This window comes from Coffea eugenioides, chromosome 3, assembly GCF_003713205.1.
Source record: "Coffea eugenioides isolate CCC68of chromosome 3, Ceug_1.0, whole genome shotgun sequence".
Taxonomy (NCBI): domain Eukaryota; kingdom Viridiplantae; phylum Streptophyta; class Magnoliopsida; order Gentianales; family Rubiaceae; genus Coffea; species Coffea eugenioides.
Window position 1 is genome coordinate 1,573,326 of NC_040037.1, and position 24,704 is coordinate 1,598,029.

The following is a 24,704-nucleotide window of genomic DNA, read 5'->3' on the forward strand; positions in this document are numbered from 1 at the left end:
ATCAAAAAAGGGGAGAAATTAAGTAAAGCAGATGCTTCTATAATTAACCCTGAAATATAACAAAAACATGCAGAAACATCTGGTAGAATGACTTCTGCACAAAGATGAATCTGCAAACGGACATGGTCTCATCACAGTTGAAATCCAACATAGAAAAAACAACTCTTAGCTTGCTTTTTCATCCTCTGGGGCAAAGCATCAAGAGATAGCAATCACCTTGCTAACTTGATGTGGCTACAAAAAGAACCTAATTGTCCTCCAATGGAACAGCAATTAAAGTACTCCCCTGACTGTGAACCAAAATACTAAGTAGGCATTTCCCTGTTAAAAAACTATTGGTTCAATCAATTTAGCTGAAATGTAGAAGCTCCACTTTAATTTGTCTACATGCCTGGATCTACCATAAAACTTAAATCAATACGATATCCAAGCTTTTCTAAAGGAGTATATGAGCTAACTATGTAGTCATCCATACATGTAACGCCTAATATTTGATGACAACTCCAGATAAAAGAAAGGTCACATGAATTATATAAAAAAGGTAAATACATTTAAAAATTTTTGAATATACTTTTTAAATTAACGATAAGATAATATCTAGAAAATAATATTAGAGAGTAAAGCGATTATATCACTATAATTTAAAGAGATAAAGTGATAATAATAATATAATAATATTATAAAATAAAAGGGTATTTTTGTCAAAAATTAATTAACATGTTGAGTTGATTTACTATGGAGTAAAGTGACTAAAAGATACATTAGGGGTAAATTGATAATAGTAATATCGTTTAAGAGGGTAAAGTGATAATAACTCTTGTTTAGTGTTTACGATATAATAATTTACCTTTGTTTGGATAGAGGATTATTTGCCAAAATTTATTTGCTTACATCATCATTACAATTTCCAACACACTTTTTTATCTTCCTAATTACCTTTTTATCTCACATACATCACATCACAAAAAGTGTTACAGTAAAAATATCTCAAATAATTTACAATCCAAACATAGAAAATGTTTACGAAGGAGAGATAAGAGCATAATAAAAAGTGAGATGGCAGTGAAGCTGAGGGTAGAACAGAAGATGCGTTGAGAATGGCCGAAGTACCTTTCAAGTACTAATTTCCTCCAGAAAATTTAGACCTTTGTAAATGTTGTTGTTAATTAATTAGTTAAATAAAATGTACTGTAGTAGAATTCTAGAGCTGCACCAAAAAGGGGTGTGGAGCCATACGTGATTATAAATGAAGTTGAGGCCATTTTGTAAAAATAAAAAATAAAAATTACAGAATAGTATTAGTAATCTGTAAAACCGTCTGTGGCTGAAGAACCTGTGAAGCTGAAACACTGCCAACATCCTTCCCCCACTCCCATTTTATCCACAAAATTTCAAACGATTTTCTGAACCCTTAGAGTATTTATTTGTCTTTTAAATGGGGAAGCTGAAGTGGGGAGCAATTGAACGGAAGCAACCCTCTTCGTTAAATCCTTTACTCCGCTAAATCCGTTTGCTTTTGCTACTACTCGAGTCCACATGGCTGTCCAAAACTCCTCTTACAAGGTAGTATCACTTACTGTATCGTTTATAGGAACATTATCGATTGATTAATGAGTGATGAGCTCAAGTTGTAATTTTGCATTGAAAAGTTTCAAAAGCTTGAATCTTTATAGAGATGTGAAGGCGTGGCAATAGCATCATTGCACTTGAATAAGGCACCGTTAAATCAATCTTCTCAGTACTTTTTGTGGGCATTGAGTTGTTGGGTATATTTTTATTTTTTTTTCTTTCAAGAAAGGCTCTACCTTTTTTGAGATAAACAGATGAAATTTGAATTCTTTGTTTCTCTTATCATGAAAAGAAATTTGGAAAGTAATGCTTACTGAATTGGCCGGCACGCTAGGTGCTTGATCATATGTCCCATTTTTTATGTTTACTTTTCTTTTTCCTTTTTTTTGGACTTCTCTACATTGATTTTCTAAGCATGGGAAGTAAGGTAAGACGTGTGTGCTGTTCAGTGACTTTTTTTTTAAGTGAAAAATTTCTACTTCTATTAAGTATTGGCAACAAAGTATCGGAGCTTTTTATGTATGCATAGACCAATTTTGCTTTTCATCTTTGTTTAATTATGAATTATAGAGAAGTGACAATATTCGTCACCTGGTAATCTGAGGCCGATTAGAAGTTTTAAATTGAATTTTGTTTTGGTTGTTTATGTGTCAGTCTCCTATTCCAGTTGTTTCTTATTGACCAAAGCTTGTGGAAGGCTGTCCATCATCTAGAAAGAATTCTAGATGAGAGATCCTACAGAATGACTTGATCATTCCTCTTTAGAATTGGAGCAATTTAATTTGGTATCCTATATTTCCTCAGGTGATAATGCTGAAGAACTGTCCATCATTCAGGAAAACTCCACCCGTTAGCTTCCTGTATCTCAGAAAATGTTCATCATCTCAAGTGCTATCTCTATTATCTCTGTTAAATGTGAGACACTATTCTACCTACCCTGGTCCTGAAATCTGTTCATCTGCAAAAAGAAGGTCTCGTGGACCTGTTATGGCAGCAAAAAAGGCGTCTGAAGGTGCATAAGTTAACCTAATTGAATGAATTCCTCTGTGAATAGATTGGAACTCAAGGTTTCGTTTTGATGGTTTCTGATGTTTGCAGTCTCCCCCTTCTGTTTTGAATATATTTAGGTCCTTCATAAAGTTTTCCTGTTTATTTTATCTTTCCTTTGAAAGGGATGGCTGAATAGGACAATAGCATAGAAGTCCCAAATAAAAATTATGGTTACAGGGAAGTTGAGAATTGAAATATTTCTTAATTGAGGATAAGAAATATACCAAATAATATGAACCTGCAAAAAGTTAAATTTAAGTGGCAAAATATAAGTTGAACAGTAAGGTGTGGGTGAACAAGTGAAGTTTGCCTTGTCTATGAGGGAGGGATATTTGTTGTCACTCCTTAATACTGATTTGGATCCTGTCTTTGTCTTTGTAATTGCTAAGTACTTGATACCCTTTAGGATTAAAGAAGGATGATGGAAAATACAAACACACGGTTGACCTACCAAAGACAACATTTGGCTTGAGGGCAAATTCTACAGTAAGGGAGCCTGAGATTCAGAAATTGTGGGATAAGCATCAGGTGTTTAAGAGAGTTGTTGATAGGAATGATGGAGTAAGTATTTCTGCACACTTGAATCTGTCTCATACCTCCCTTTGTTGTAATTAATGTTTTGTTACTTTGACAGGGTAGTTTTATTCTCCATGATGGTCCTCCTTATGCTAATGGTGATTTGCACATGGGGCACGCTTTAAATAAAATTTTGAAGGATATTATAAACCGTTACAAGGTAGCCATGCTGTCCTTCTTATTGCTACTTTGATCTTGATAATGAAAGTTCATCCATGTTTTCCAGATTTTCAGTTATTGTTGGCTGGTACTCATATTCAAGCATCTGTGCCTACATGTTCTCATAAACATCTTGTTGTCTAATAATTCTTTTGTTCTTTACAGCTTCTTCAAAATTCTAAGGTTCAATACGTTCCAGGGTGGGATTGTCATGGCTTACCAATAGAACTAAAAGGCACGTATCAGTGGCTATTAATGTAATAATTTGTTGTGTTTAATTCATTATTCCCATTTTTGGTTGGCAACTATTCACATGCTATGATGCTTTTGGTCAGGGGTTACTGTAATATATAAATAGAAGCTAGAAATTATGCATGAAGCAGAAAATGTAAAAATGAAAGGCAAGAATGGCACTTTAGGAGAAAAACTAGAATTACTTCAAGTATGCTTATTTGAACTGGCAAATTTATTTTTGTTAATAAGAACAAAAATTCCTTGTAATTTGGGAATCTAACAGATATGTTTGTGCTCCATCTTTTTGTGAATTATTTCAGTATTGCAGTCACTAGATGAGGTTGCCAGGAAGGAGCTGACACCATTAAAGTTGAGGAAAAAGGCAGCAAAATTTGCCACTGCAACTGTGAAAGCTCAAATGGCATCATTTAGGGTATTTACTCGAGTTTTTTATTGTTAGACTAATATAGGCTAACCTTTTTTCTTACAAATCGATCCCTGGGTGTCTGAGAAATTCTTCAGTGCTAATGGTTCCTTCAAAGTGGGTTTCAGAGATATGGAGTATGGGGAGACTGGGATCATCCTTATCTAACTCTTGATCCGGAGTATGAAGCTGCACAGGTAGTTGGAATAGCTATTAAGGGATTTTATATTTTAAGGCTTCCTTGGTTAAGATTTTTGTAGCACATCTTGTTATAGGAGGTCAATTTCGACAATGCATGGTTGAATTTTTTTGTGGGGTGGGGGGGGCAGGGACGTCTGTATTTTGTGTTTTACATCTTTCTCATTATCTTATTGAAGGCCAATATACACCTGCTTGCATTTGCAGCTTTCATAGTTTACTACTTAGGAGTTGAAGCTTATTGATCTGTTTTACCTGATTTCTGCAAGATTGAAGTATTTGGCAAAATGGCTATTCAAGGGTTTATCTATAGGGGAAGAAAACCAGTTCACTGGAGTCCGTCATCACGCACTGCTCTTGCTGAAGCAGAGTTGGAGGTAGATGGATCTTTCCATACATCTTCTCAATGGGCCCATTTTCCTGTATTTTCTGCATGCTTTTGCCACTAAAGAATTCATAATCTGGCCATGCCATCTCCCTTCCATTCTCCTTTTCTGAGGAACTTTAGAGATGTACATTAAGTGCTTTGATACCCTTGCTCTTTTGTCATTGATTCAAATCGTACTTTTAATAGCTTAAAAATTTTATACCTTAAAATCTCTAACAATTAAGGGCTATTAATGAAATTTGAAAGTATTTATCTTCAATCATTGATTTTGGTAAAACTTTTGGGACACCTGAGAGAATTGAGGGCCAATAAAGATGGGATATGGTGTAACTTTTGGTGCTTGAAATAATTATTCATCCCGATGAACAAACTTAACATGCCTCTCATCTATATACACCTTATCTTCTTTGAAATTCACCTGCAGTATCCTGAAGGGCATGTTTCCAACAGCATGTATGCCATTTTTAAACTAGTCAATGCTCCGAATTTGTGCAATTTATTGGAGGAATTCTTCCCTAATTTGTGCTTGGCTATCTGGACCACAACTCCATGGACTATACCTGCTAATGCTGGTAAGTTAATTGTTATGTGTTAGAAAGGAGATAATGAGGCTTATTTGCAGGAATTCTATTACTTTTAATGTTATCTTCTGTCAAATTTGTTGGACTTAGAAGCACATGACTGCTATAGAGGATACGTAATGTGCATGTGATATTTTAAAGTTATGGAAAGATGGACACATGCAATTCAATGTGTCCAACTCAATCTGTAATGTCCTCCATATATCCATTCTTTTACCTCTGGTTAAACGTATTTTTGGTTTCTCAGCTGTTGCAGTGAATCCTAAGCTTCAATATGCCATTGTTGAAGTGCAATCGGGTTCCACAGATAGTTCTACATTGTCTGGCAATGCAAAAAAGAAACTTGGCAATGTTTTTGAAGAATATGAGAAGCTGTTCCTTATTGTGGCATTAGACCTTGTACCAACTCTAGAAGCAAAATGGGGCAAAAAACTTCTTATAAAGAAAAAACTGTTGGGTTCGGATCTCGAAAATTGCAGGTTAGTTTGAATTTGCGTCTTTCATTGATGGTTCTCAATTCTGATGTTGTGGCCTTGTGCACGTAAGGCTACTTTCTGCATAGAATGTGTGACATGCATTTAGCTTGATGTTACCTGATAATCATATCTAGAGGTTGTCTTTCTTGTGGCTGTTTCAGTTGTTAGAAGGTCCTAAAGAAGGGGGGGGGGGGGGAAGCGAGAGAGAGAGAGTGTGTCTTGTTCGTCTGCTAATCAATTGTCTTCTATTAATGAGACTAATTGAGGAATTGACATTCTTCTTAGTCAATGTCAAGGTTTACATTTCTAACGTGTTTTGCCACTTGCTGGTTCAGCTATGTTCATCCAATAGATGGCAGAGACTGTCCTGTTGTCATTGGTGGTGATTACATCACAACAGAATCAGGAACTGGATTAGTTCATACTGCTCCTGGTCATGGCCAGGAGGATTATGTAACTGGCCTCAAATATGGTCTACCTATTCTTTCCCCTGTGGATGATGATGGGAAATTCACAGAAGAAGCTGCACAGTTCAATGGGCTTGATGTGCTTGGTGATGGAAATACTGCAGTTATAGAATACTTGGACAAGCATTTATCAATGCTTATGGTGGAACCCTACAGTAAGTTCTACTCTATCTCCTGCAGTCCAAGATTGTGGATCCATCTGTTGTTGGCGTTATCGAGTTAGGATCACAAGCATGTTAACTTCACAAATATCTTTCTATCAGAACACAAGTATCCATATGATTGGAGGACAAAAAAGCCCACGATTTTTAGGGCAACTGAACAATGGTTTGCATCAGTGGAAGGATTCCGTAATGCTGCAATTGATGCAATCAGCCAAGTGACATGGATTCCTTCTCAGGTAAGTGATATTGCAGTCGCTTGTAATTTTTCTTGGTGCTTTAGTAAAGTTTCAAATTTGCCCATTCATAGAACTTTGCACTTCCTATTCAGGAAGTCACAGTAGAATAGATATCGTTACAAATTGGAGTATATCTGGGCATACTTCCTTCCTGCTTCTGTTCTAAGAACTGGTGATCCATAAATGTATTTTCCTACCTTGTGTGGTATTTTCAGTCAGAATCCTACTTGAACGCTAATTATTTGAGTTACTAATTGTATGTACTTTTTTTTATTATTTTGGGGAAATTTTCAGGGAGAAAAAAGAATCATTGCAATGACTTCAAGCCGTTCTGATTGGTGTATATCACGGCAAAGGACATGGGGTGTTCCCATTCCAGTGTTTTACCATGTGGAAACAAAGGAGCCACTGATGAATGAAGAAACCATTGATCATGTCAAATGTGAGGGACTCTTCTAATTACTAATATACTTTTCTTTTTTCTTCTACTTAGGTTAAAACTTGGAATTACTGTTTAACTCATAAGTAATTTTTCCATTTTAGCTGCTGTTTGCTTTGGTTATTAATACTACTAGTGTATATCTTCTCTCTCTCTCTCTCTCTCTCTCTCTCTGTGTATTACATGTGTTACACCTTCTTATGCTGGCTGGTTCATGAGACTACTAAGTTTCTTTCTTCCCCCGTGTGGGAAGTCTAATCTAACTTTTACCATTTTGGTTGGCCAATCCTGAGTTTGCAGCTATAATTTCTCAAAAGGGTAGTGATGCATGGTGGTATATGACGGTAGAGGAATTACTTCCTGATACTTATCATGATAAAGCATCAGATTATGAAAAAGGGACTGATACAATGGATGTTTGGTTTGACTCAGGTAAGCCCCACTTGTGCTGGCCTTCCTTCTTTTAATTGGTTATTGGACACAATAACACATAAATGTCATGCTAATTTATGCTTGCTGAAACAAAAGAGCAATGGATTCTCCTTCCTGATTTAAAAGGTTTTGTTATACTATGTTCCTCAACTGCGTAGATGGCAGTAAGTTTCCTGTTATATTTAAGACAGTTCTGTTTTGCCTATTTTGTTGGCACATAACTTGTATTGTGCCATGGCAATGTTTTGCTCGGGTGCAATGTCAAAATAAGATATTGAATATTGAGACTATTGATAATTAAGAATTTCAAGACAATCTCTGAGGGCTTTGGTATGATGTTTGTTTTTAATTTGTAGGGTCTTCGTGGGCTGCTGTGCTGGAGAAAAGAAATGGACTCAGTTCTCCTGCAGATTTGTATCTTGAGGGTACAGATCAGCATCGCGGTTGGTTCCAAAGCTCGTTGTTGACAAGTGTTGCTACTAAAGGTAAACAACCTCCTAGTTGCTCCTTTGCCAACCTTTATGCTTTTATTGTGTTCAAAGTCTAGGTTTTTGAGATTCCTTTCATATTTCTTTTCCTGCTTAACTGTATGACTGCTCTCACCACTTGATCAACAACTTCTGGGGAGGGCAATAATCATTTAGAGCCAAGTTCACTGTAAGTTCTTTTATCGATCTGTATTCATGAAAAGTAAGAGACTTAAAAGCATGCTATCATACTGAGTGGGATGGGCATATGATACCTTTATAGGTAGGGAATCTGATTGTGCAAGTAATGCAAAATGTCCTAGTTGGGAGGATGGAAACGAGCTATTTTATGCTGGGCTTGGGATGAACTTGGTCACATTGTACAGATATTTAGACTTTTTATTCTTTCTCCTGATTATGGACTGTCCAGATGTCTTTTTGACCAGCTCAAGTGTTTCTGGTGAAGCACTGTGGATGTATAAGATGGAATTCATAACGCATCATCTTGTATGCAAGGAAGCTTTCTTTCAGCATATCATTTCAAAATTGTCTAACGAGGAAGGAAAATTTTTTCGGGAAAACAGGGACATTGCCAGAAATTAAATTGAAAATCTAAAAATATGCAGTTTCTTGCTTAGTATAGCCACTCTCTGACTGTAGTTAGTTAGTAGTCATGTACTTTTCTTGATGTGACTAGCATATCATTCTGAGTTGGTGTAGTGTGTCAAGAGGAGAATTGAGGCACTCAAAATTTGAACATAGTTTGAATTTCATTATCAAAATCTAGTTGGATAGTATTCTTAGTTGATCAAGGATGGGAACCTTAGCTTTCCCTTTTGTACAAACTTCTGCCCAAGTTTCCTTAATGGCTTGCAACAAATTTTCACTTTTGGTTCCTGCCGCTGTCATTTGACTTGTGGTTCTTGTCATCATCTCCAGTTTGTCCTTGTGATTATCATAGCTGCTTAAAATATGGTGCCTCAAGTTTGAAGCTTTTGGTTGGAGCAAGTATTTCTTAAATAGTTTATTTTCTCTCTACTTGCATTTTGTCAGCCTCTGAGTGCAGTTTTATACAAAAATATTCTCCTTCTAACATAAGCTTTGTGATTTTATTCATTTCTCTTTCAGGAAGGGCTCCATATTCTGCTGTTGTAACTCATGGGTTTGTCTTGGATGAGAGAGGATTTAAGATGAGTAAATCTCTGGGCAATGTTGTTGATCCAGTTACAATCATTGAAGGAGGAAAAAACAAAGTGGTTAGTACCAGTCTGCCATATACCATGTATAGGTGTAACGTCCTCATTTCTGTAATTAGTGATAACTGCATTTTTCTGATAGGAATCTCCTCCTTATGGTGCTGATGTCCTAAGACTCTGGGCTTCTAGCATAGATTATACTGGGGATGTGATGATTGGGCATCAAGTCCTCCGTCAAATGTCTGATATCTACCGGAAATTACGGGGAACTCTAAGATTTCTTTTGGCAAACCTTCATGACTGGAAAGTAAGGCTGACTTCTTATGATTGCTGGTATTGTTTTGGGATATACATTCTGTCTACTATTTAAGTGTCAATAGTGTTCCTTTATACATGTCAACAAGATAATATCGCTATCATTAATCTCTTCTTCCCTGTTTCGAAATGGACACACTGAAATATCAGATGTAGCATGTGTATATTCACATCAGCCTTTTTAGTCTTAACATTTACGGTTTCAATTTGTAGGTTGATTATGTTGTTCCATATCATGAACTTCCAAAGATTGATCAGCATGCATTATTTCAGCTTGAGAATGTTGTCAAGAACATTAAGGAGAGTTATGAACAATATCAATTCTTCAAAATTTTTCAGGTATACCTTTTCTTTGATGTATTGACTGCATTAATTCAGGAACGAGACAAAAACCACATGTGAAACACGTCTGTCAAGTAATGTGATTGAGCCTTATATACGAGTAGCAACGATAATAGTTCCCTTATACCAGAAAATGTACTTGCTTGCTTGACAGAAGCCTAAGATGGTTCTCTGGATGATGAAGAGACTTGGGAATAGTTCCCATTGAAGCTACAGCATGAACAAAGTTGACCATGTTATAGGACTTCAAATGCAAAATGAAACTAAATGAGCAGTACCAACTTGAACTCACAAACAAGTCTGATCACATAAAATCAGGTGGTTTGACTTTCATTATTAAAAGCTCAAATTCGCACATTGATCGTTGATTCGGGCACTTCCTGGATTCTCTGAAGCCATCCATTTTTTTAATGACTATTTGTCTATCACTTACTTGCTCTAGTGTTTTTGTTGCTTATTCTTAATTTTGAACTGTATTTCTATGAGAAACTTTGAACAATACAAGAATCTGCATTAAAACTATTTGGACATTGTGCCCGGCATCTGAGGCAATCCTGTCAGCCAACCCTCCTGTTGAACTATGCCGAAACCATAAATGTTTCCCTGCGCAAAGAAACTCCAAATTCTGGAACGAAAGAAAAGTCAAACTGAAGATTGTCATTGATCCCTGTCACATACACAGAAAACAAAATGTAATGCTTGATCAAGAGTTGAGGCTGTCACAGGCAACATTCACTTCAGCGTGGCAAAAAAAATTTGTTAGAAGATGTTGCCTCTGTCCATCGAACAGTTTATTCCTTGAATTCTCAGAACGTGGTCCTGAGGGCATTTAACCGTGTTAGTGAGTTTTCTCTGAGAAAAGAATGATTCCTAAATACTATTCTTAAAATGTCAATGAAGTGTGCTGGAAATTTTCCCGGTGGGTGATGCATATAACAAGCTACTTTTATGCAGCATAATGCTAGATCTATGTGTTTACTCAGTGTTTCTAAGGATTTTGGCATGGAACATTTGACCAATGGCATTTTAGACTTGTTACCTTGTATCCTTCAAATGGATGCCTCCTAAGTGATTATAACTGGCAACAAGTGGAATACCAGAACAGAAGAAGAAAGTCCATAGAGATTCCAGTAACCAGGAACTTTCAGAATTAGGCATAGTGGATAAATATGTGATATTCTACGATTTTATTAGATAGTTTCTTAGAATTTTTTTTATCTGATGTTGTAGCAGTGAGCCTCATATTCTTTTCCCTTCCTATCTTGTCCAAATATTTACAGATTATTCAACGCTTTGTGATCGTCGATCTCTCAAACTTTTACTTTGACGTTGCCAAAGATCGTCTTTACGTTGGGTAAGCTTCTTTTTCAAAACCTGCTTTATGCTGTTCAGCTGACTTGCTTATGTCTTGAGGATCTCTTCATGTTCTAGAAAAAGTTATAAAAGCGTGTTTCTTGAGCAAAAGTTACAGTCCATTGTTTGAGGTGCGATTACAATTTGTCAAATATTCTTTATCCATGCATTTGTGGTTTGATCATTTTCTATCTTTTTTTTTTGTCCTTTTTTTCATGAGAAATGTGATCCAAAAATAGAATGATGGTGTATAGGTATAAAATTCAATCATTCTTATGCATTTTCATAGATGTTTTCTGCTTTCAATGGACATATACCATTTTTCTCCTGTCTCCCTGTTTCATGAAGAGCAATTAAAATGTGTTAATGAGGCTTCTATTTACTTCATTAATTTTAGGGGAACAACGAGCTTTACAAGGAGGAGTTGCCAAAGTGTCCTTGCAGAACACTTACTTTCCCTAGTAAAGGTGGTTGCGCCCATCCTCCCGCATTTGGCTGAGGATGTTTGGCAACATCTTCCTTTTCAATATACTAATGAAGAAGGGCAAATTGCAAAATTTGTCTTTGAGTCAAGATGGCCTATAATTAAGGAAAGATATCTCGCTTTTCCTGTCGAAGAAGTCAATTTTTGGGGGAAAATTCTTGAGGTAATACTTATCTGTGAAAAAAGACTACAAGATATGTGCAGTAACTGCAGTTTCAAATCTCTGTGTTTAAGACAAAAAGTGCATCTAGAGTAAAAAGCATTTTAAGAGATAAAGTTGTCATGATAACCAAATTTGGATGATATTGCCTAATCCCCTCTTTTTCGTATTAGATAGATGCATAGATTTGTGGTGAAGAATTGAAAGCTATAGGCCTTTAATTTACTTCAGTATTGATTTCCTTGGTTTAGCTCCATTTCTCACCTTAAGTCCTTGTTTTTTGCTGCTTAATGATGGCACTGAACAGCTACATTTCTTGTAGCTTGTTATTTTAGTCAAGTCGTTGGCCAACTTCACAATTTCTCAATGTGATTTGAGAAAATGTATGAACTAAAGTAAAATGCTTGTCTTCTCTCTCTCTCTCTCTCAAAAGATGTGTATACACATGCACATTTATGCATATCTTTCTTTCTATCAACCAGATTTGAGCTTAACAACTAATTCTAACTTAAGATACTTTGACCAGCTAAGAACTGAGGTAAATAAAGTGCTAGAGGTTGCTCGATCTGGGAAGCTAATTGGTTCAAGTTTAGAGGCGAAGGTCTACCTCCACACATCAGATGATACCCTAGCTGCAAGATTGACAGAAGCTTGTAAATCTGAAACTGATGCTGATACGCTACCTCGTATATTCATTACATCTCAGGTAATTTGGTTCATGGTTTATATCTCTTTGCAATTGCTGACTCTTGGAATTTCAACTAGTAAATCACGTAAAAGTTAGTCTGATGTGTATAACAAGCCGATTTCCTTTGCATTTAGTTTTCCCAAGACAATGCATTAAGGAACTCTCTTTCTTTGTTTTTATTTGCCTTTTTTGGAACTCCTGGACTTGTGCAGCACGGGCAGTTATGCCATGGTGCAGTCCTCCATACCATGCTTGTGGCACACTATTAAGGAGGTTACCATTACAGTCTGAGAGACTTGTGTTATTGATGTAGGAACCTGGTCGTTCTCCATTTGACAATGTCCTTCCCCTTGTTTTTTCTTTTGTTCCCTCAAAACTTAAAAGCTGTCAGTAAACAAATAAAGGTCTTACTACAGTATAAAACCCACGACGTGCAAATGACTCACAACACAAACTAGAACAGCCAATGGTCACGCAGACTAAGGCAAAAGCGACACAAAGTAAAGTGTCCTTGTTATTTTCTCAAATATCTTCAAAGCTGTGATAAGCAACTATATATCTTGATATTCTTCTTCAATCTTTTCTGAAGCATTTGAATTTAGGCTTTCTGAGGATTAACCCGTTATCGCACATCGGATGCCATCGAATGCTTTTTACGAAATTTCTCACTGAAGGTGGACAAAATTAATTCTGTCCAATCAAGCCTTTCTTAATTTTATGACTTGTGTCTCATAAAGGGTTTACTTGATACGTTGGAAGAGGATTTGAATTGAGTTGGAGGTAAGATTCCAAATATTGGTTAAACTGCAAGCCATGTTTTAGACAGAACTTTGGCCATAACCATCATAAAGGAGAGGTTTAGTAGTTATTGAGTGATTTTATACATCACCTCTTTGATGGTTATATTTTAATCCTTTTGAAAATAAGAAATAATTGTTTGGTTTACTACAGGTACAAGACATGAATCAGGGTAGGGTTGAGTTTGCCTTATCAGCTATGATGATTAATTGTGTGATGCAGGTGGAGGTTCTTCCATCCCTGGAAAACGAGCTTACTGAAGATGCATCATACACAGGAGAATTTCTCATTGGAGGAAAAGACACAGTATGGATTCGCGTAACGCGTGCAGCGGGCTCAAAATGTGAACGATGTTGGAATTTTTCGCCTCAAGTTGGCTCTTTTGATGAGCACCCTTCACTTTGCAGCCGTTGTTACAATGTTGTCGCCGGTCAGCCAGAACCTGCTCTGGCAGCTGTGAGCTGAAAAACTTGGGGAGGTGAAAGCCCTCCCTGATAAGCTTTTTGAAAGCCATATTTGAATCACTCTCAGTTCAGCCAAGCTATCATTGGGCCTCGCAAGTTAGCTACAAGAAATTCTCGGATTTCATTATTTTGAAGAAGACCCAAATTTTGGAAGTTGCAAGTTTTGGTGTCAATTGATATGTAAATACATTGATCTGAACAGCTTAGAGGCAATTCTGGGGGGAGTAGTACATCCCATTTACTGTTAGGAAAACCAGTAATTATATTCAAAACAAGGGATGTGTAGAAACATTAGAAAGCTGTGAGTGTTTTAGCTGATCAGTGCAAGAAGCATTTTCAAGATTTCTAATGCAAAAACTGTTCCATCTGCTTCCTTTACGATGACAAGCCTGCAAGTTAGTACTTATTGAACCATTATGATGCTGTCCAATCACGAAGAAGATATATATATATATATGTCCATCGAATTCAGTATAAGATGAAGTAGTCAGAAGAATCCAGTCTGTTTAGAATGAAGAGTGGCGGCAGTTTTAAAAGCTGGAGTTGATATTGGAAAATCGACTTCAGTTTAGGATTCGACGGTTGCTTCACGAAATCTAAATATAGAAACTAAATAATCAGATTCAGCAAAATCCGCTCGTTGACTGATTATATATTTTAAATTCTTGTAGTGATTAAAACATACTTATATAATTAAAATATGAAAACATCTCAAAAACTAATTATTCAAAATTAGAAACTATATATCATCAGTTAAAAATTAAAATAATAATTATAGATTTTAATTTTGTAGTGAATAAAAAATATATATATATAAAATTAGAATACAACAAAAACTATCGACAACATCACAAATTAGTTACAGCTTTCTCGTTCGTCTTCGTATGTAGTTTTAGTTTTATATATATTCAGAACTCAGAAGCTCCTCCATCAGTCTGCAGCTCATATCCTCAGTGTTATGTCACTCCAAATTTCCAACATCACCTGAAAGTCTAGCTCCACATTTGTGCTTCCATCCAAAATACACCGCCCACGTTGCATTCGCCGCTTCTACGCTTCGCTTTTCCCAGCTGCAATCGCCGGTCCCGCCACTGCATTCTCAGTTGCCACCGCCGTCACCGTAGCTTCCAGGTTCTCCTTTCTTTAAACAGACCTAATTCTTAAAACTAACCAAGCGATTTGGCAATGAAATTCATGATTTATTGCGTATGGTTCTGAAATTTTTAGTTGCTCTCCCACAGTTAAATCTATGGATAGTGCTTCAGACCAAAAAGAAGAAGAAGAATTATATTGGTTAGTGCACGTTATCTTGCTTTTTATGTGTCTTACCTCAGTGATACGATACGATTGATGAGGAGGATTAACTTGAATTGTGTATTTACCCAGGGAAAAAAAACCAGGTCTTTGATGCAAGACTTCAGTATTTCCCTTTTAGCTGCCTCTCCACTCTCTTCAGGTTTATGATAATCGCATGGAAGCATTCTTCTCGCATATGGTTACTCGGCCAATGTGGAGAATGATTGCTTAAATTTTTTTTATCTGGATTTTCACAAAAACTATCATCGTCTCTTGAGCGCCTGCCTGATTTATTTTATGTTTTTTAATCCCTCATCACAGAGATGACCCCGAACTTGATAGAACGCTGAAGGAAAGAGTTAGATGGGGTGATCCTATGGCACATTTGGTCAAGGTAGTTTTCTGATTAAGTTCTGCTGTTTAATGGACTGGCCCCAAAGAAAATTCTTTTGTGTGAACTCATTTACCATGTTGCAGTTGCTAGAGTTATTCGTTAAATTTAGTCCTAGTAATTATATTGGGTGGTTTATGATCAATACTAATCAAATGTTTGATCTTGTGCATCTACTAGGGTTTGAGAAACAAATGTTCAATAGAATGAATGAGAAACAAGCTACAGAGAGGGAGGCGTGTTTGTGCTCTGCGTCAGATATGTGAGGAGTGGTAACCAGTAGCATACGACACCTGACGGGTTGAAACTACAGAAAAGACGAGGACAAGGGATTTATCAGTGGAAAACCAACAGAGGATTGACTGGAAAGGCGATCAACGGCACGAAGGAGATTAGACCTGGGGAATGGCAACTTTGTCTTGTATCCTATTCATGCTATTGCAGCTCTCTACTGCAGAATTTTTATTCAATGCTAATACTACTTTTTCTTTTTCTTTGACCCCTGGTACCGCCTATTGAATAATCTTTGCTTCGAGAATCTGGACTTCAAAAGTTTTGTGGAAGAAATTTTGCACCCTTCAAAACATAAAAAAGAATCTTAGCAGAGGAAAATTAACCAATTTTGATTCAATAATCCTTGTTTCAGCAAATTTAAGGAAATAAACCAAATAATTCTTCTTTTTATTACCAAAAATTAACTTGAGCAAATTACCCGCGTCTACCCGTGCTATTGCGCGGAAAGAGACGCAATTCCAATGAAACGTCACTATTAAAAGAAAAGTCACTATAGAAGAACTAGCTCTAAGCTTGACTCAGTAATTTTCAACGAGGCAATTTAGTTGTAAAATATCTGCCACCACTTGAAGAATATGAAGTAAATCTCGTATTTTCTTTTTTTAATTTACAGGCACAGATGGAAAAGCTATCGGTTAAAACTACGTGACTAGATTAAGACTCTTCCACTATTGTTTGGCCAAATGGCTTAATGTTACAAGTATGGGAGCTCGGCACCAACCAATGGCTTCAAAGAGAATTGAACTCAGCACCAGATTCTTGAAATGGTTGTTGCATCAAATCTGATCCATCTTCATCTTGGGATAATATTGGTATATCCTACCAAGGATAAGCCGGGTAAGTTATGAGTCATCATCGAGAAAAAGAATTACGGCATCCTACCAATGCCATGACCCCCAATAAAACCAGAAACAAGTCGCAAAGCATACTCAAAGGAGAGGAGACCATTTTGGACCAAAGTACCAAAATCACTAAGCCATTTTTCCTTCCATTGCATAACAAAACCATAAAGCCAACTAATGCTCATAAATCAACACGAAATGATAGGGGGAAAGGGAAGAGGGGAGGGGGGAAGCGGCATACTACTAACACCAGTTTTCATTTGCTTTACAACAGCAGCACTCTCACAACAAGCGGGATAGCAATTACGCTTCTATCCTGAAAGGTCATGTCCTAAAAGTCCATGTATACCATACTGCGAAGGAGAAGCCATGTATTGCAATTGTTCAATTCTTAATCACTATATCAGAAAATCAAAGAAGATAAACTAGGGTTTTACATGATGCCAGTCAATACCTGTGTTTGCAACAATTGCTGCGATTGTTGGTCCTGGGCCACAGGGTAGACCTGGGGTTGAGACATCCGGTAATAGGGTTCTTTTAGATCAAGTTTGCCCGTTGAAGTATGGAGTATTCCACCTTGTTCAGCACCAGGGCCCCACGTCTTAGCTATTAATGACACCAATACAGTTTTTACTTTTACTAACAAAAATATGGTAACATTGGCAATTAAGAGAAACTAAAATTATCACAAGTCCAAGTCAAGTAAATTGTAGAAGGAACTATAATGTCTAACCAGATAATGTCAGGTGAATTGTATAGCTCTGAGCAGTGTGGGCAGCCAAGTGAAGTCGACCAGTTATTTCTTGTCCAGGCATGACATAAATTGGCTGAGATAAAACACAACGTAGCTGGTACCAGTGTGTGGTAGGTGAGCCAGGTGCTGTGCTCAGCCACCTCTGAACAGTGCTGCAGGCAAAGAAATTTTACACGATTGCTTTACAATGCAATCAATAACTAGAATGACTACTGAAGAGACAAAAACGGAACGGCTTACCTTCCATTAAATAGTACATCAAACCAGCAAGCCAAACCATGAATTCGAGTGCCAACAGAAGACACAAATTTTAAAGGGATGTCTATGTCATATAATTCTTCCTCCTGAAATACGATTGAGATTTACATTACCCTCATGATGCCAATCAGGGATCAAATCAAAGCCAATTTTTCTTCCTTCATGTAAACACCCCAGCATATTCAAGGTATAACAGGACCCTTCTTCACCTAATTAAATTGAAAGAAATTGGGGGTACAACTGGACCATTGCTTGGTAAAGAGCACGTAACTTGCAGCAGCAGAGACTTTACTAGTACCTTGATTGAAGTGAAGTTTATCACATGAGAGATTGCAGGAGCCACTAATAACCTTGGATCAAAAGCATCAACCACAGGCTGTAGCAAACAGGAAGCAGGTTGTGAGTAGAAGAAAGCACATAATTGATGAGGCAAAAATTAAAAACCTATTCTCTCCAAAGAAAAGACAAATAGAGGGTTAACCAATAATAAAGAAAGGGAGACTGATGTATAGTTTACTACAAAATAGGGCAGAGAAGTGACAGGAAAAAATTTTCAGAGATGGACGAGAACAAAAATAAAAATTTCTTCTCAAGACTTAGAAGAAAAATGCAGATGTTTATGAGTCCCACCAAAACCAGCAAGTCCAATAGGATAGATGGAAGTTATGTAACATATTTTGAGTCTACAGAAAATTTTGCAGAAGCCAAGATATAGCACACACTGATCGTGAATGCAAGCTTTTCTCATCACCTCCTTTTACTTAACATTGTTCACTGAAAATGCACTTCTATTTCCAAAACCCCGCCCTTCATTTTGATTTGAAGATTATCAGCTAAAAGTTTTCCAACTAGTCACAGAGGTTATAGGAAATTAAATAGCAAAGAACCTGCAACAAATTCTGCTAAAGGCAAACCATAAGTAAGTCCAAAATCATATACTCTTAAGAGGTTCTTTAATAACATAGACATGTTAATATTGATCAGACATTTCTACATTTATAACATAGCTCTAACTTGTATTGGTGTTCAAAACACCCTCCTCAGAACATCAAAAAAACGGTTGAGTAAAAAAGGAAAATCAACAAGATAAACCATAAATAGTCCAAATTCAATACTCTAAGAAATAAAAAAGTTAGACCTGTGAAAAGTATCCTTGGAATGCAGATCCATGTAACGATGTCAAATTAACACCATAATAGTTTTGCTGCTGCCAAAAGAGAGCCTATAAAACAAGAAATGAATGGAAATTCATGGAAAGGTATGTGTTGTCAAAGGACAGTAAAATTAACCATGACACTAGGACCGCTTCGAAAAAATTACAGACTTTTTGTATTCCCCCCCCCCCCCCGCGGGTTCACCCAGTAATGAGCAAGTAGGTAACAATACACCTCAAATGTATACCTTATTCGCAATTTCTATGTACAAATATTCATCACTGAAAGGAGCCATGTGTATTCTGCAAAAGCAAACAAGTCAAGCCATCATACTGCTACACTGGATGAGAAAAGAAGCTTCATCAACCTCTGAGGTAAACAGAGACCTAGAAGGCCTTACATGCTAGAAAATGGGTACATATAGCTGGAAAAGGTCTATCTCAACATATTTGACAAAACTTCGGATTACATAGATAATGTGTGTTGCTTAGCAGCAGCAGATGACTATGCTTAGTAAAGAAAAGAAAGCAACAAAAACAAAGTTCTCGCAAATTAAAAAATAGTTGATGCTTCTTTTGAAATTCATTTGCTAGAATGTCGTGCAGTAAATCAAGAATAAGTAAACATTTGAACCAAGATTTGACCTTTCCATTTGTCTAGGACAAAATGTGAACAAAATATACTCATATTAAGGCAATTAAATTGTATCTCTACCCATAAATCTGCTAACTGATTTTGTTAACCTAAAAATGCTTCTTATTTTTTCTTTTTTGGGTGGGGGAGAGAAGAAAAATTAGTTTTTAGATAGAATGACAAGTAAAGAGTGCCTTGGTTGTAATAGTCTCTGAAATTACCTTCCCACTGCAGGGAACATTTTTCCATTTGGAACAAGGAAACGGTCTCTTGCAATCACATAGGACTCGAGCATTCTCTCATTGACCAGCAAAGTGCCTGCATGAGGGAATCATTCTCGTCAACTAGATGGTAAACATATTAATATTCATCACAATAGCCCAAATAAAGAAAAAGGCCACATAGGCCTCAAGTATTGCATGCGTTGGATGGGAAGTAATAACATAAGATTTATTTGACAAGGGCATTCAAACTTTAACGTCACCGCCCTGCTGGGGGGAGACACACACACGCACAGAGGTGAACAAAAAGGAGCATGCTGCCATCCCATGCATTACGATAACAACATTCATGACTAAAAAATGCGGACTAGTCAGCTAAAGGCAATAGGAGAGGAAAGGAATCTGCAAAAAAAAAAATGAAAATAACAAGTATGAAAAAGAAAAGATGCCAAACTCCTCAGCCACAACTCAGCAATCAAGTTGCTGTAAACAATATTTTTTCCCTTTTGGTCTTTTCTTTTGGTGAGAAGGGGCTGTGTGTAAACAAATTCAAAGAACATGCTGAAGACCCTAGATGAAGACAGAGGAAACTTCTAAAGAGACTTGGAAAATGAAGATGATGAACGTTAATGCATAAAAAGCAGACAATGAACAGAAACCTCATCTAGTCCACTAGTCATTCACTATGGCATTGCAATGACAAGAACCAGAAACCTCATCTACTAGATCTCCTTTCGAGTATGACAAAGTTAACTTACCCATAGGCTCAGATATCAAGATGTCAGCTTTCTCAGGTAATTCAACTTCTTCAACTTTGCCCTTGATTACCTATTATAATATAGATGGGAATATTAAATTCCAAATGTATTATATAACAGCTAATAATGATTCTCACCGACAAATCAAATGTCAAGACAAGCACTCACAGTAATTCTTTGACTAAGTATTGGATTCCCAGCAATAAGTTTACGTGCATATTCTGCCATTTCAGACGCTTCAACAGCATAGACATGTTTTGCACCAGCCTGTGAGAGAGAGAGTGAGCAAGCTGCCAAAACAACTCTTCATATCGTGTCTCACAAAAAGAACCATAATAAAGAGCAAATGTTTCTGAGAGATACAAGTAATTAGGAAAACCTGGGCAGCAAATAGGGACAAAATGCCACTACCAGCACCAACATCAACAACTACACGGCCAAAAAAGTCGGCACGGTTCTCAATGACAGCAGCATAATATGTTCCTGAAACATACAAATTATTAATGGCACAGCTTCATAGTTTAAGAAACAATGAACAAAAGGGGAAAAATTATAGCATTATCATTACAACTCTTGCTTTAAGTATCAGCATCGTGCTGCAACTAAATGAAATTCCAGAAAAGATGTTCATACTGATTTTCCATCTGTCTTGATTTACATACAGCAAGAAACGCACTTCAATTGCTAACGTTTCAGCTCAGAAATCGCAGAACAGGCTATTGCACAATTTTAATTATTTATATACATATTATTATGAACATATGTTACATATCAAGCTTGTCAGCTATGAATGCCTAATCCATTAGAGGGAATTTTGTAACGACGAGAGGGATTGCTAGGTGTATAACAGAAAGAATGGTTGAAACAGGAACTCACAAAACAAAAAGGAAGAAAAAGCTAAAATGAGGTGAAATTCATTACATTAAGCCAAGCAAGGGCACAAGCCCAACCATGTTAAGACAACCTAATTTTTATTCGACCATGGCCATGTACATCATGCATTAAATTAGCAGCTTAATAAGGATCCTATTTAGTAGCAACATATACCTTGTTCAAACAAAATATCACCATAGATGAGGTTGAAGGAATACAAAATTACAGATTACAATTCTAACCTGTTCTCACATAATCCTGCAACATATTTTGCTGATGCAATAGTTGCCCATAATAGTGGAAGTACATTTTAGCAGAAGATGCCTCTATTTTGCTATCAAATTTGCTTTGTGATGCCAACACAGTCCCATTTGGCAAATGTGAGGCTGAAAGAAAAAGAATGAGTGCCAAATTAAGTTATTGTTCTTAGCTAATATCAAACATCTAAAAATTACAGGAATCAAAGTAATGATAAAGAGCCCATCTCTTATCTAAAAGTCTCAAGGAACTGGCTCTAAATGCAAATTGAAAATGCAATATCATTTGAAATGCAGTTTGTCCCAATGAAAAATTATGTATACAAAATGAAGCAAAAAGTCCAAGTTTGATACACTATCCTAACCATTAAATGCATCAGAAGAAACAACCTCACCCACAACAGACAAAAGAGGAGTTCAGTCATGCGAAACAGAAGATGCATGCAATATGCAACTAAAGTCAACATGCCAGTCCATTCTCCAAAACTCATAGATAAATATCAAAACAGACCTTGAAAAACCACTTCTTTCTTCCATTGATCAAATGCACAATGGAAGGCCCTACTTTCCTCCTCGTTTCTAAATTGAATGGTGATTCCCCTTGAATAGGTTTTCTGGTTCAAAAGCACAAAGTCAACACAAGGACATCTGATAATGCAAGGGCAGCTTCCACAATAATGCCAAGCACAAGAGAATTATATTTCTTTTCCAGTTTATTTGTTGGTATCAAATAAAAGAATTTATACTACAAGTAAATTCTTTGTTAAGGCTTTTATAAAATAGTTGAAGAACTATTTCATCTGGCAAGATCAATTTGAAACCTTACTGCATGATTAGTAAAATAATGCTCAAAGTTCACAACTTTAATCTGCAATTGCACCACGAAATAGTCCATATATCCAAGGTTATACAGTACAGTGCACACACACACACATGCACAGAGAGAGGGAGAGAGAGAGAGAGAAGATGTTAGCCTGATAGCCACAGAAATTGGATCAGAAAAGATGCCAACAACCCCCCCCCCCTTCCGGGGTTCTTTTGGTACAATGCAGATCTGGAAGATTAAAACTTTCAAGATCCTTAGCATGTCTAGTCAAAAATTTTGGGACAATGTCCCAACTTGCAGGTCTCGGGAACTACAAGTTGAATGTGTAGGCATACCAGGGTCAATGGGTGTCAAATCAGATACCAAAAATCAGTCCGAGCTTGTAAAACATGGCCATTCTTCTAAGATGAAAAGAATCAGAAGTCCACCATTGTTGAACAGCTCAAGTAAATTTAAAATGTAGAAAACTATTCCATATAATGCATGGTTCATAAAAGTAAATGAGAGTTGATAATCAGTAACTTGTACCTCTTTATTACTTTCCGAAGCTTCTTGTATGCACATTGACTGAACTTGGCTTAGTTTAAAAAGCTGGCAAAAATGAAAAGAAAATAAAACGATTCACGCTTCAAGAGAATTGCAAGCAAGTCTCAACAGTCAGATGACATTACTACAAATGTTAAAGTTTTAGGCTTTTCACCAATCCCTTTTTCCTTTTCTATTGCCTTAATTAACTTCTATTTGCAATTTCTCAAGATAAAAATTGATGAAGGAAAACAGCATCACACAAATTCCTTAAGATCTATCGCAAAAACACCTCCGACTTTTACTCTAACAGACCATGGAACGAGTTAGCAAAACAGGACATCTACAGCTCTAAGCTACTTAAATAGACATTAAACTTAAACAAAAAAAATATAAACTTTACACCTTCTTTCAAAATCTTAGTAGCATTGTTGCCTTCGATGAAAGGACATTCCTCGAGTTATAAATCTTTTTTTAACCATAACATCCAAAAACCATAAAATACTTTAAAAAGATGTCCTTTTTTCCCAGCTAAAACTTCCAAACTTTAAATTGCAAAATAATATTTCACACACACAAAACAAACAATACAATCTCTCTCTATTAATGAAACATCCTAAATGTGCGACTTGCACTCCCCAAGCTATATCTCAAATATAGAATTTACACGAATATAAAGGAAAACCAAAAAAACTTGCCTGAGTGCAACGAAGATCAAAATGAGGCAATAAATTAGATTCAGAATCTTCACCAAACCGAAGCTCCGCCACTCCATTATTCAACCTAAACCGCCCAATCACGGGAGAAGAACTCGAAGACGATGACGCCGGTACCTCCGTTATTGAAGCCACATTAAATTCTTCGTTTTTTACTAGCTCTTTCCCCTCTTCTACAACAGGAACCTCCATTTTTCAATTTCTCTAAAATTCGGAGCTTTATTGGAATTAGTTCTGTATGAATAAGAATTGGGGGGTGTTCGTGTGTGTACAAATGTGTATACGTATATATCCGTATGTATAGGATGACAGAGAAAATCTAGGGTTTAAGAGAAGACTGACTGACTGACAGAAGGTGACAAAGTAGTGGGGCGGTTCTAGTGCCGCAACAGCTTTCTTGTACTGGAACTCTACCACCTTGTTTAGGACTAGTGTCTTTTTTCTTTTTCTTTTTTTTTTAATCAGACACGATAGATTTTATTCTACATCTATTTCTACTGTATTCTAAGAGTCTATATTAGAAAAAATGAGGGATCTAAAAGGGTTAAGAGGGAACCTAACGAGACTGGACCACCACCAGTAGATTCTACTCTGTATCTACACTTACTTCTACTTTATACTAGGAGTTTATACTAGAAGTCCCACTCTGGGAGGAAGGAAGAATTCAAAGGAGTTAAGAGGAAATTCGAAGGAACTGAACCAACACCGGTTTAGACGGATATCTATATTTCTACCCTATACTGGGAGTCCTACTTTATACTAGGAGAAAGGAATGATCCAAAAGGGTCAAGGGAAAAATCTGGGGGAGTAAACCACTATCGATCTAAATGGATATCTATACACCCGCTGGTAAAATATTTTAAGAAAATTCTAAATTTAAAATGCAGGCCAGGGGTATGATTTCTTGACCTACGTTCAAGTAAAACCTTAAGCCTCTCTTGATAGCCAACTACTCTAAAGTAATTGATTATTTAAGACTAGTGTCTAAGGCACACACGTTCACATATGCAACTAATGAAAGTAATTTGTGTTTGAATATATTTGAAATTATTATTTTCACAAAAAAGTAGTTTTATGTTGTAATGGTAAATATGTAGAAAATTCACTAAAATAAAATATATAAAAAATAATAATTATTTATTGATAATTCATATAACCATAATTGATAGTTGCTAATAAAAATTAAGGTTCATTAAATAATATATTCAATCAAAAATCCGATCACTTTTCCCTATAGATAGCAATA

General features: G+C 36.4%; 2 protein-coding genes and 1 long non-coding RNA gene across 5 annotated transcripts; 2 read left to right on the top strand and 1 right to left on the bottom strand.

The window, feature by feature from the left end:
* Nucleotides 1–1,346: 1,346 nt before the first annotated feature.
* On the top strand, nt 1,347–14,038 carry LOC113764794 (isoleucine--tRNA ligase, chloroplastic/mitochondrial). Its single transcript, XM_027308793.1, has 22 exons — nt 1,347–1,563; nt 2,374–2,581; nt 3,026–3,180; nt 3,254–3,355; nt 3,520–3,589; nt 3,909–4,021; nt 4,141–4,209; nt 4,480–4,587; nt 5,023–5,170; nt 5,427–5,658; nt 5,991–6,277; nt 6,386–6,522; nt 6,817–6,964; nt 7,262–7,393; nt 7,750–7,878; nt 8,989–9,116; nt 9,199–9,363; nt 9,585–9,710; nt 10,994–11,067; nt 11,464–11,713; nt 12,237–12,416; nt 13,419–14,038. The coding sequence occupies exons 1-22, from the start codon at nt 1,537–1,539 to the stop codon at nt 13,659–13,661; spliced, it is 3,231 nt and encodes a 1,076-aa protein (XP_027164594.1). The 5' UTR covers nt 1,347–1,536; the 3' UTR covers nt 13,662–14,038.
* A 524-nt stretch (nt 14,039–14,562) lies between these two features.
* On the top strand, nt 14,563–15,841 carry LOC113766830. 2 transcript variants are annotated; one of them, XR_003467800.1, is made up of 5 exons: nt 14,563–14,791; nt 14,902–14,953; nt 15,047–15,116; nt 15,278–15,350; nt 15,528–15,841. It is a non-coding gene; the product is annotated as an uncharacterized LOC113766830 (long non-coding RNA). The 2 variants fall into 2 exon arrangements; XR_003467799.1 differs by having other exon boundaries at nt 14,902–15,116.
* Nucleotides 15,842–16,154: 313 nt separating this feature from the next.
* On the bottom strand, nt 16,155–23,852 carry LOC113766862 (probable histone-arginine methyltransferase 1.3). Of its 2 annotated transcripts, XM_027311024.1 has the most exons (16): nt 23,801–23,820; nt 23,441–23,662; nt 22,746–22,808; nt 21,903–22,005; nt 21,377–21,520; nt 20,641–20,744; nt 20,430–20,528; nt 20,262–20,331; nt 19,504–19,600; nt 18,897–18,951; nt 18,634–18,717; nt 17,794–17,871; nt 17,478–17,581; nt 17,217–17,389; nt 16,938–17,089; nt 16,155–16,460 (listed from the first exon to the last, which is right to left on the bottom strand). In XM_027311024.1, the coding sequence occupies exons 2-16, from the start codon at nt 23,648–23,650 to the stop codon at nt 16,371–16,373; spliced, it is 1,626 nt and encodes a 541-aa protein (XP_027166825.1). In that variant the 5' UTR covers nt 23,651–23,662; nt 23,801–23,820; the 3' UTR covers nt 16,155–16,370. The 2 variants fall into 2 exon arrangements, with proteins under 2 accessions (XP_027166825.1, XP_027166824.1); XM_027311023.1 differs by having other exon boundaries at nt 23,441–23,852.
* Between the last annotated feature and the right edge of the window lie 852 nt (nt 23,853–24,704).

What these genes read in the sequence shown, in the direction of transcription:
- LOC113764794 (XM_027308793.1), top strand. Translation starts at nt 1,537, where the DNA reads ATGGCTGTCCAAAACTCCTCTTACAAG. An exon ending in ATATTATAAACCGTTACAAG is followed by an intron (nt 3,356 to 3,519) that starts GTAGCCATGCTG and finishes TGTTCTTTACAG; the next exon opens with CTTCTTCAAAATTCTAAGGT. An exon ending in TCGGATCTCGAAAATTGCAG is followed by an intron (nt 5,659 to 5,990) that starts GTTAGTTTGAAT and finishes TTGCTGGTTCAG; the next exon opens with CTATGTTCATCCAATAGATG.
- LOC113766862 (XM_027311023.1), bottom strand. Translation starts at nt 23,650, where the DNA reads ATGGAGGTTCCTGTTGTAGAAGAGGGGAAAGAGCTAGTAAAAAACGAA. An exon ending in TTGATCTTCGTTGCACTCAG is followed by an intron (nt 22,809 to 23,440) that starts GCAAGTTTTTTT and finishes CATTTTTGCCAG; the next exon opens with CTTTTTAAACTAAGCCAAGT. An exon ending in TCCAAGGATACTTTTCACAG is followed by an intron (nt 17,872 to 18,633) that starts GTCTAACTTTTT and finishes TGTTTGCTACAG; the next exon opens with CCTGTGGTTGATGCTTTTGA.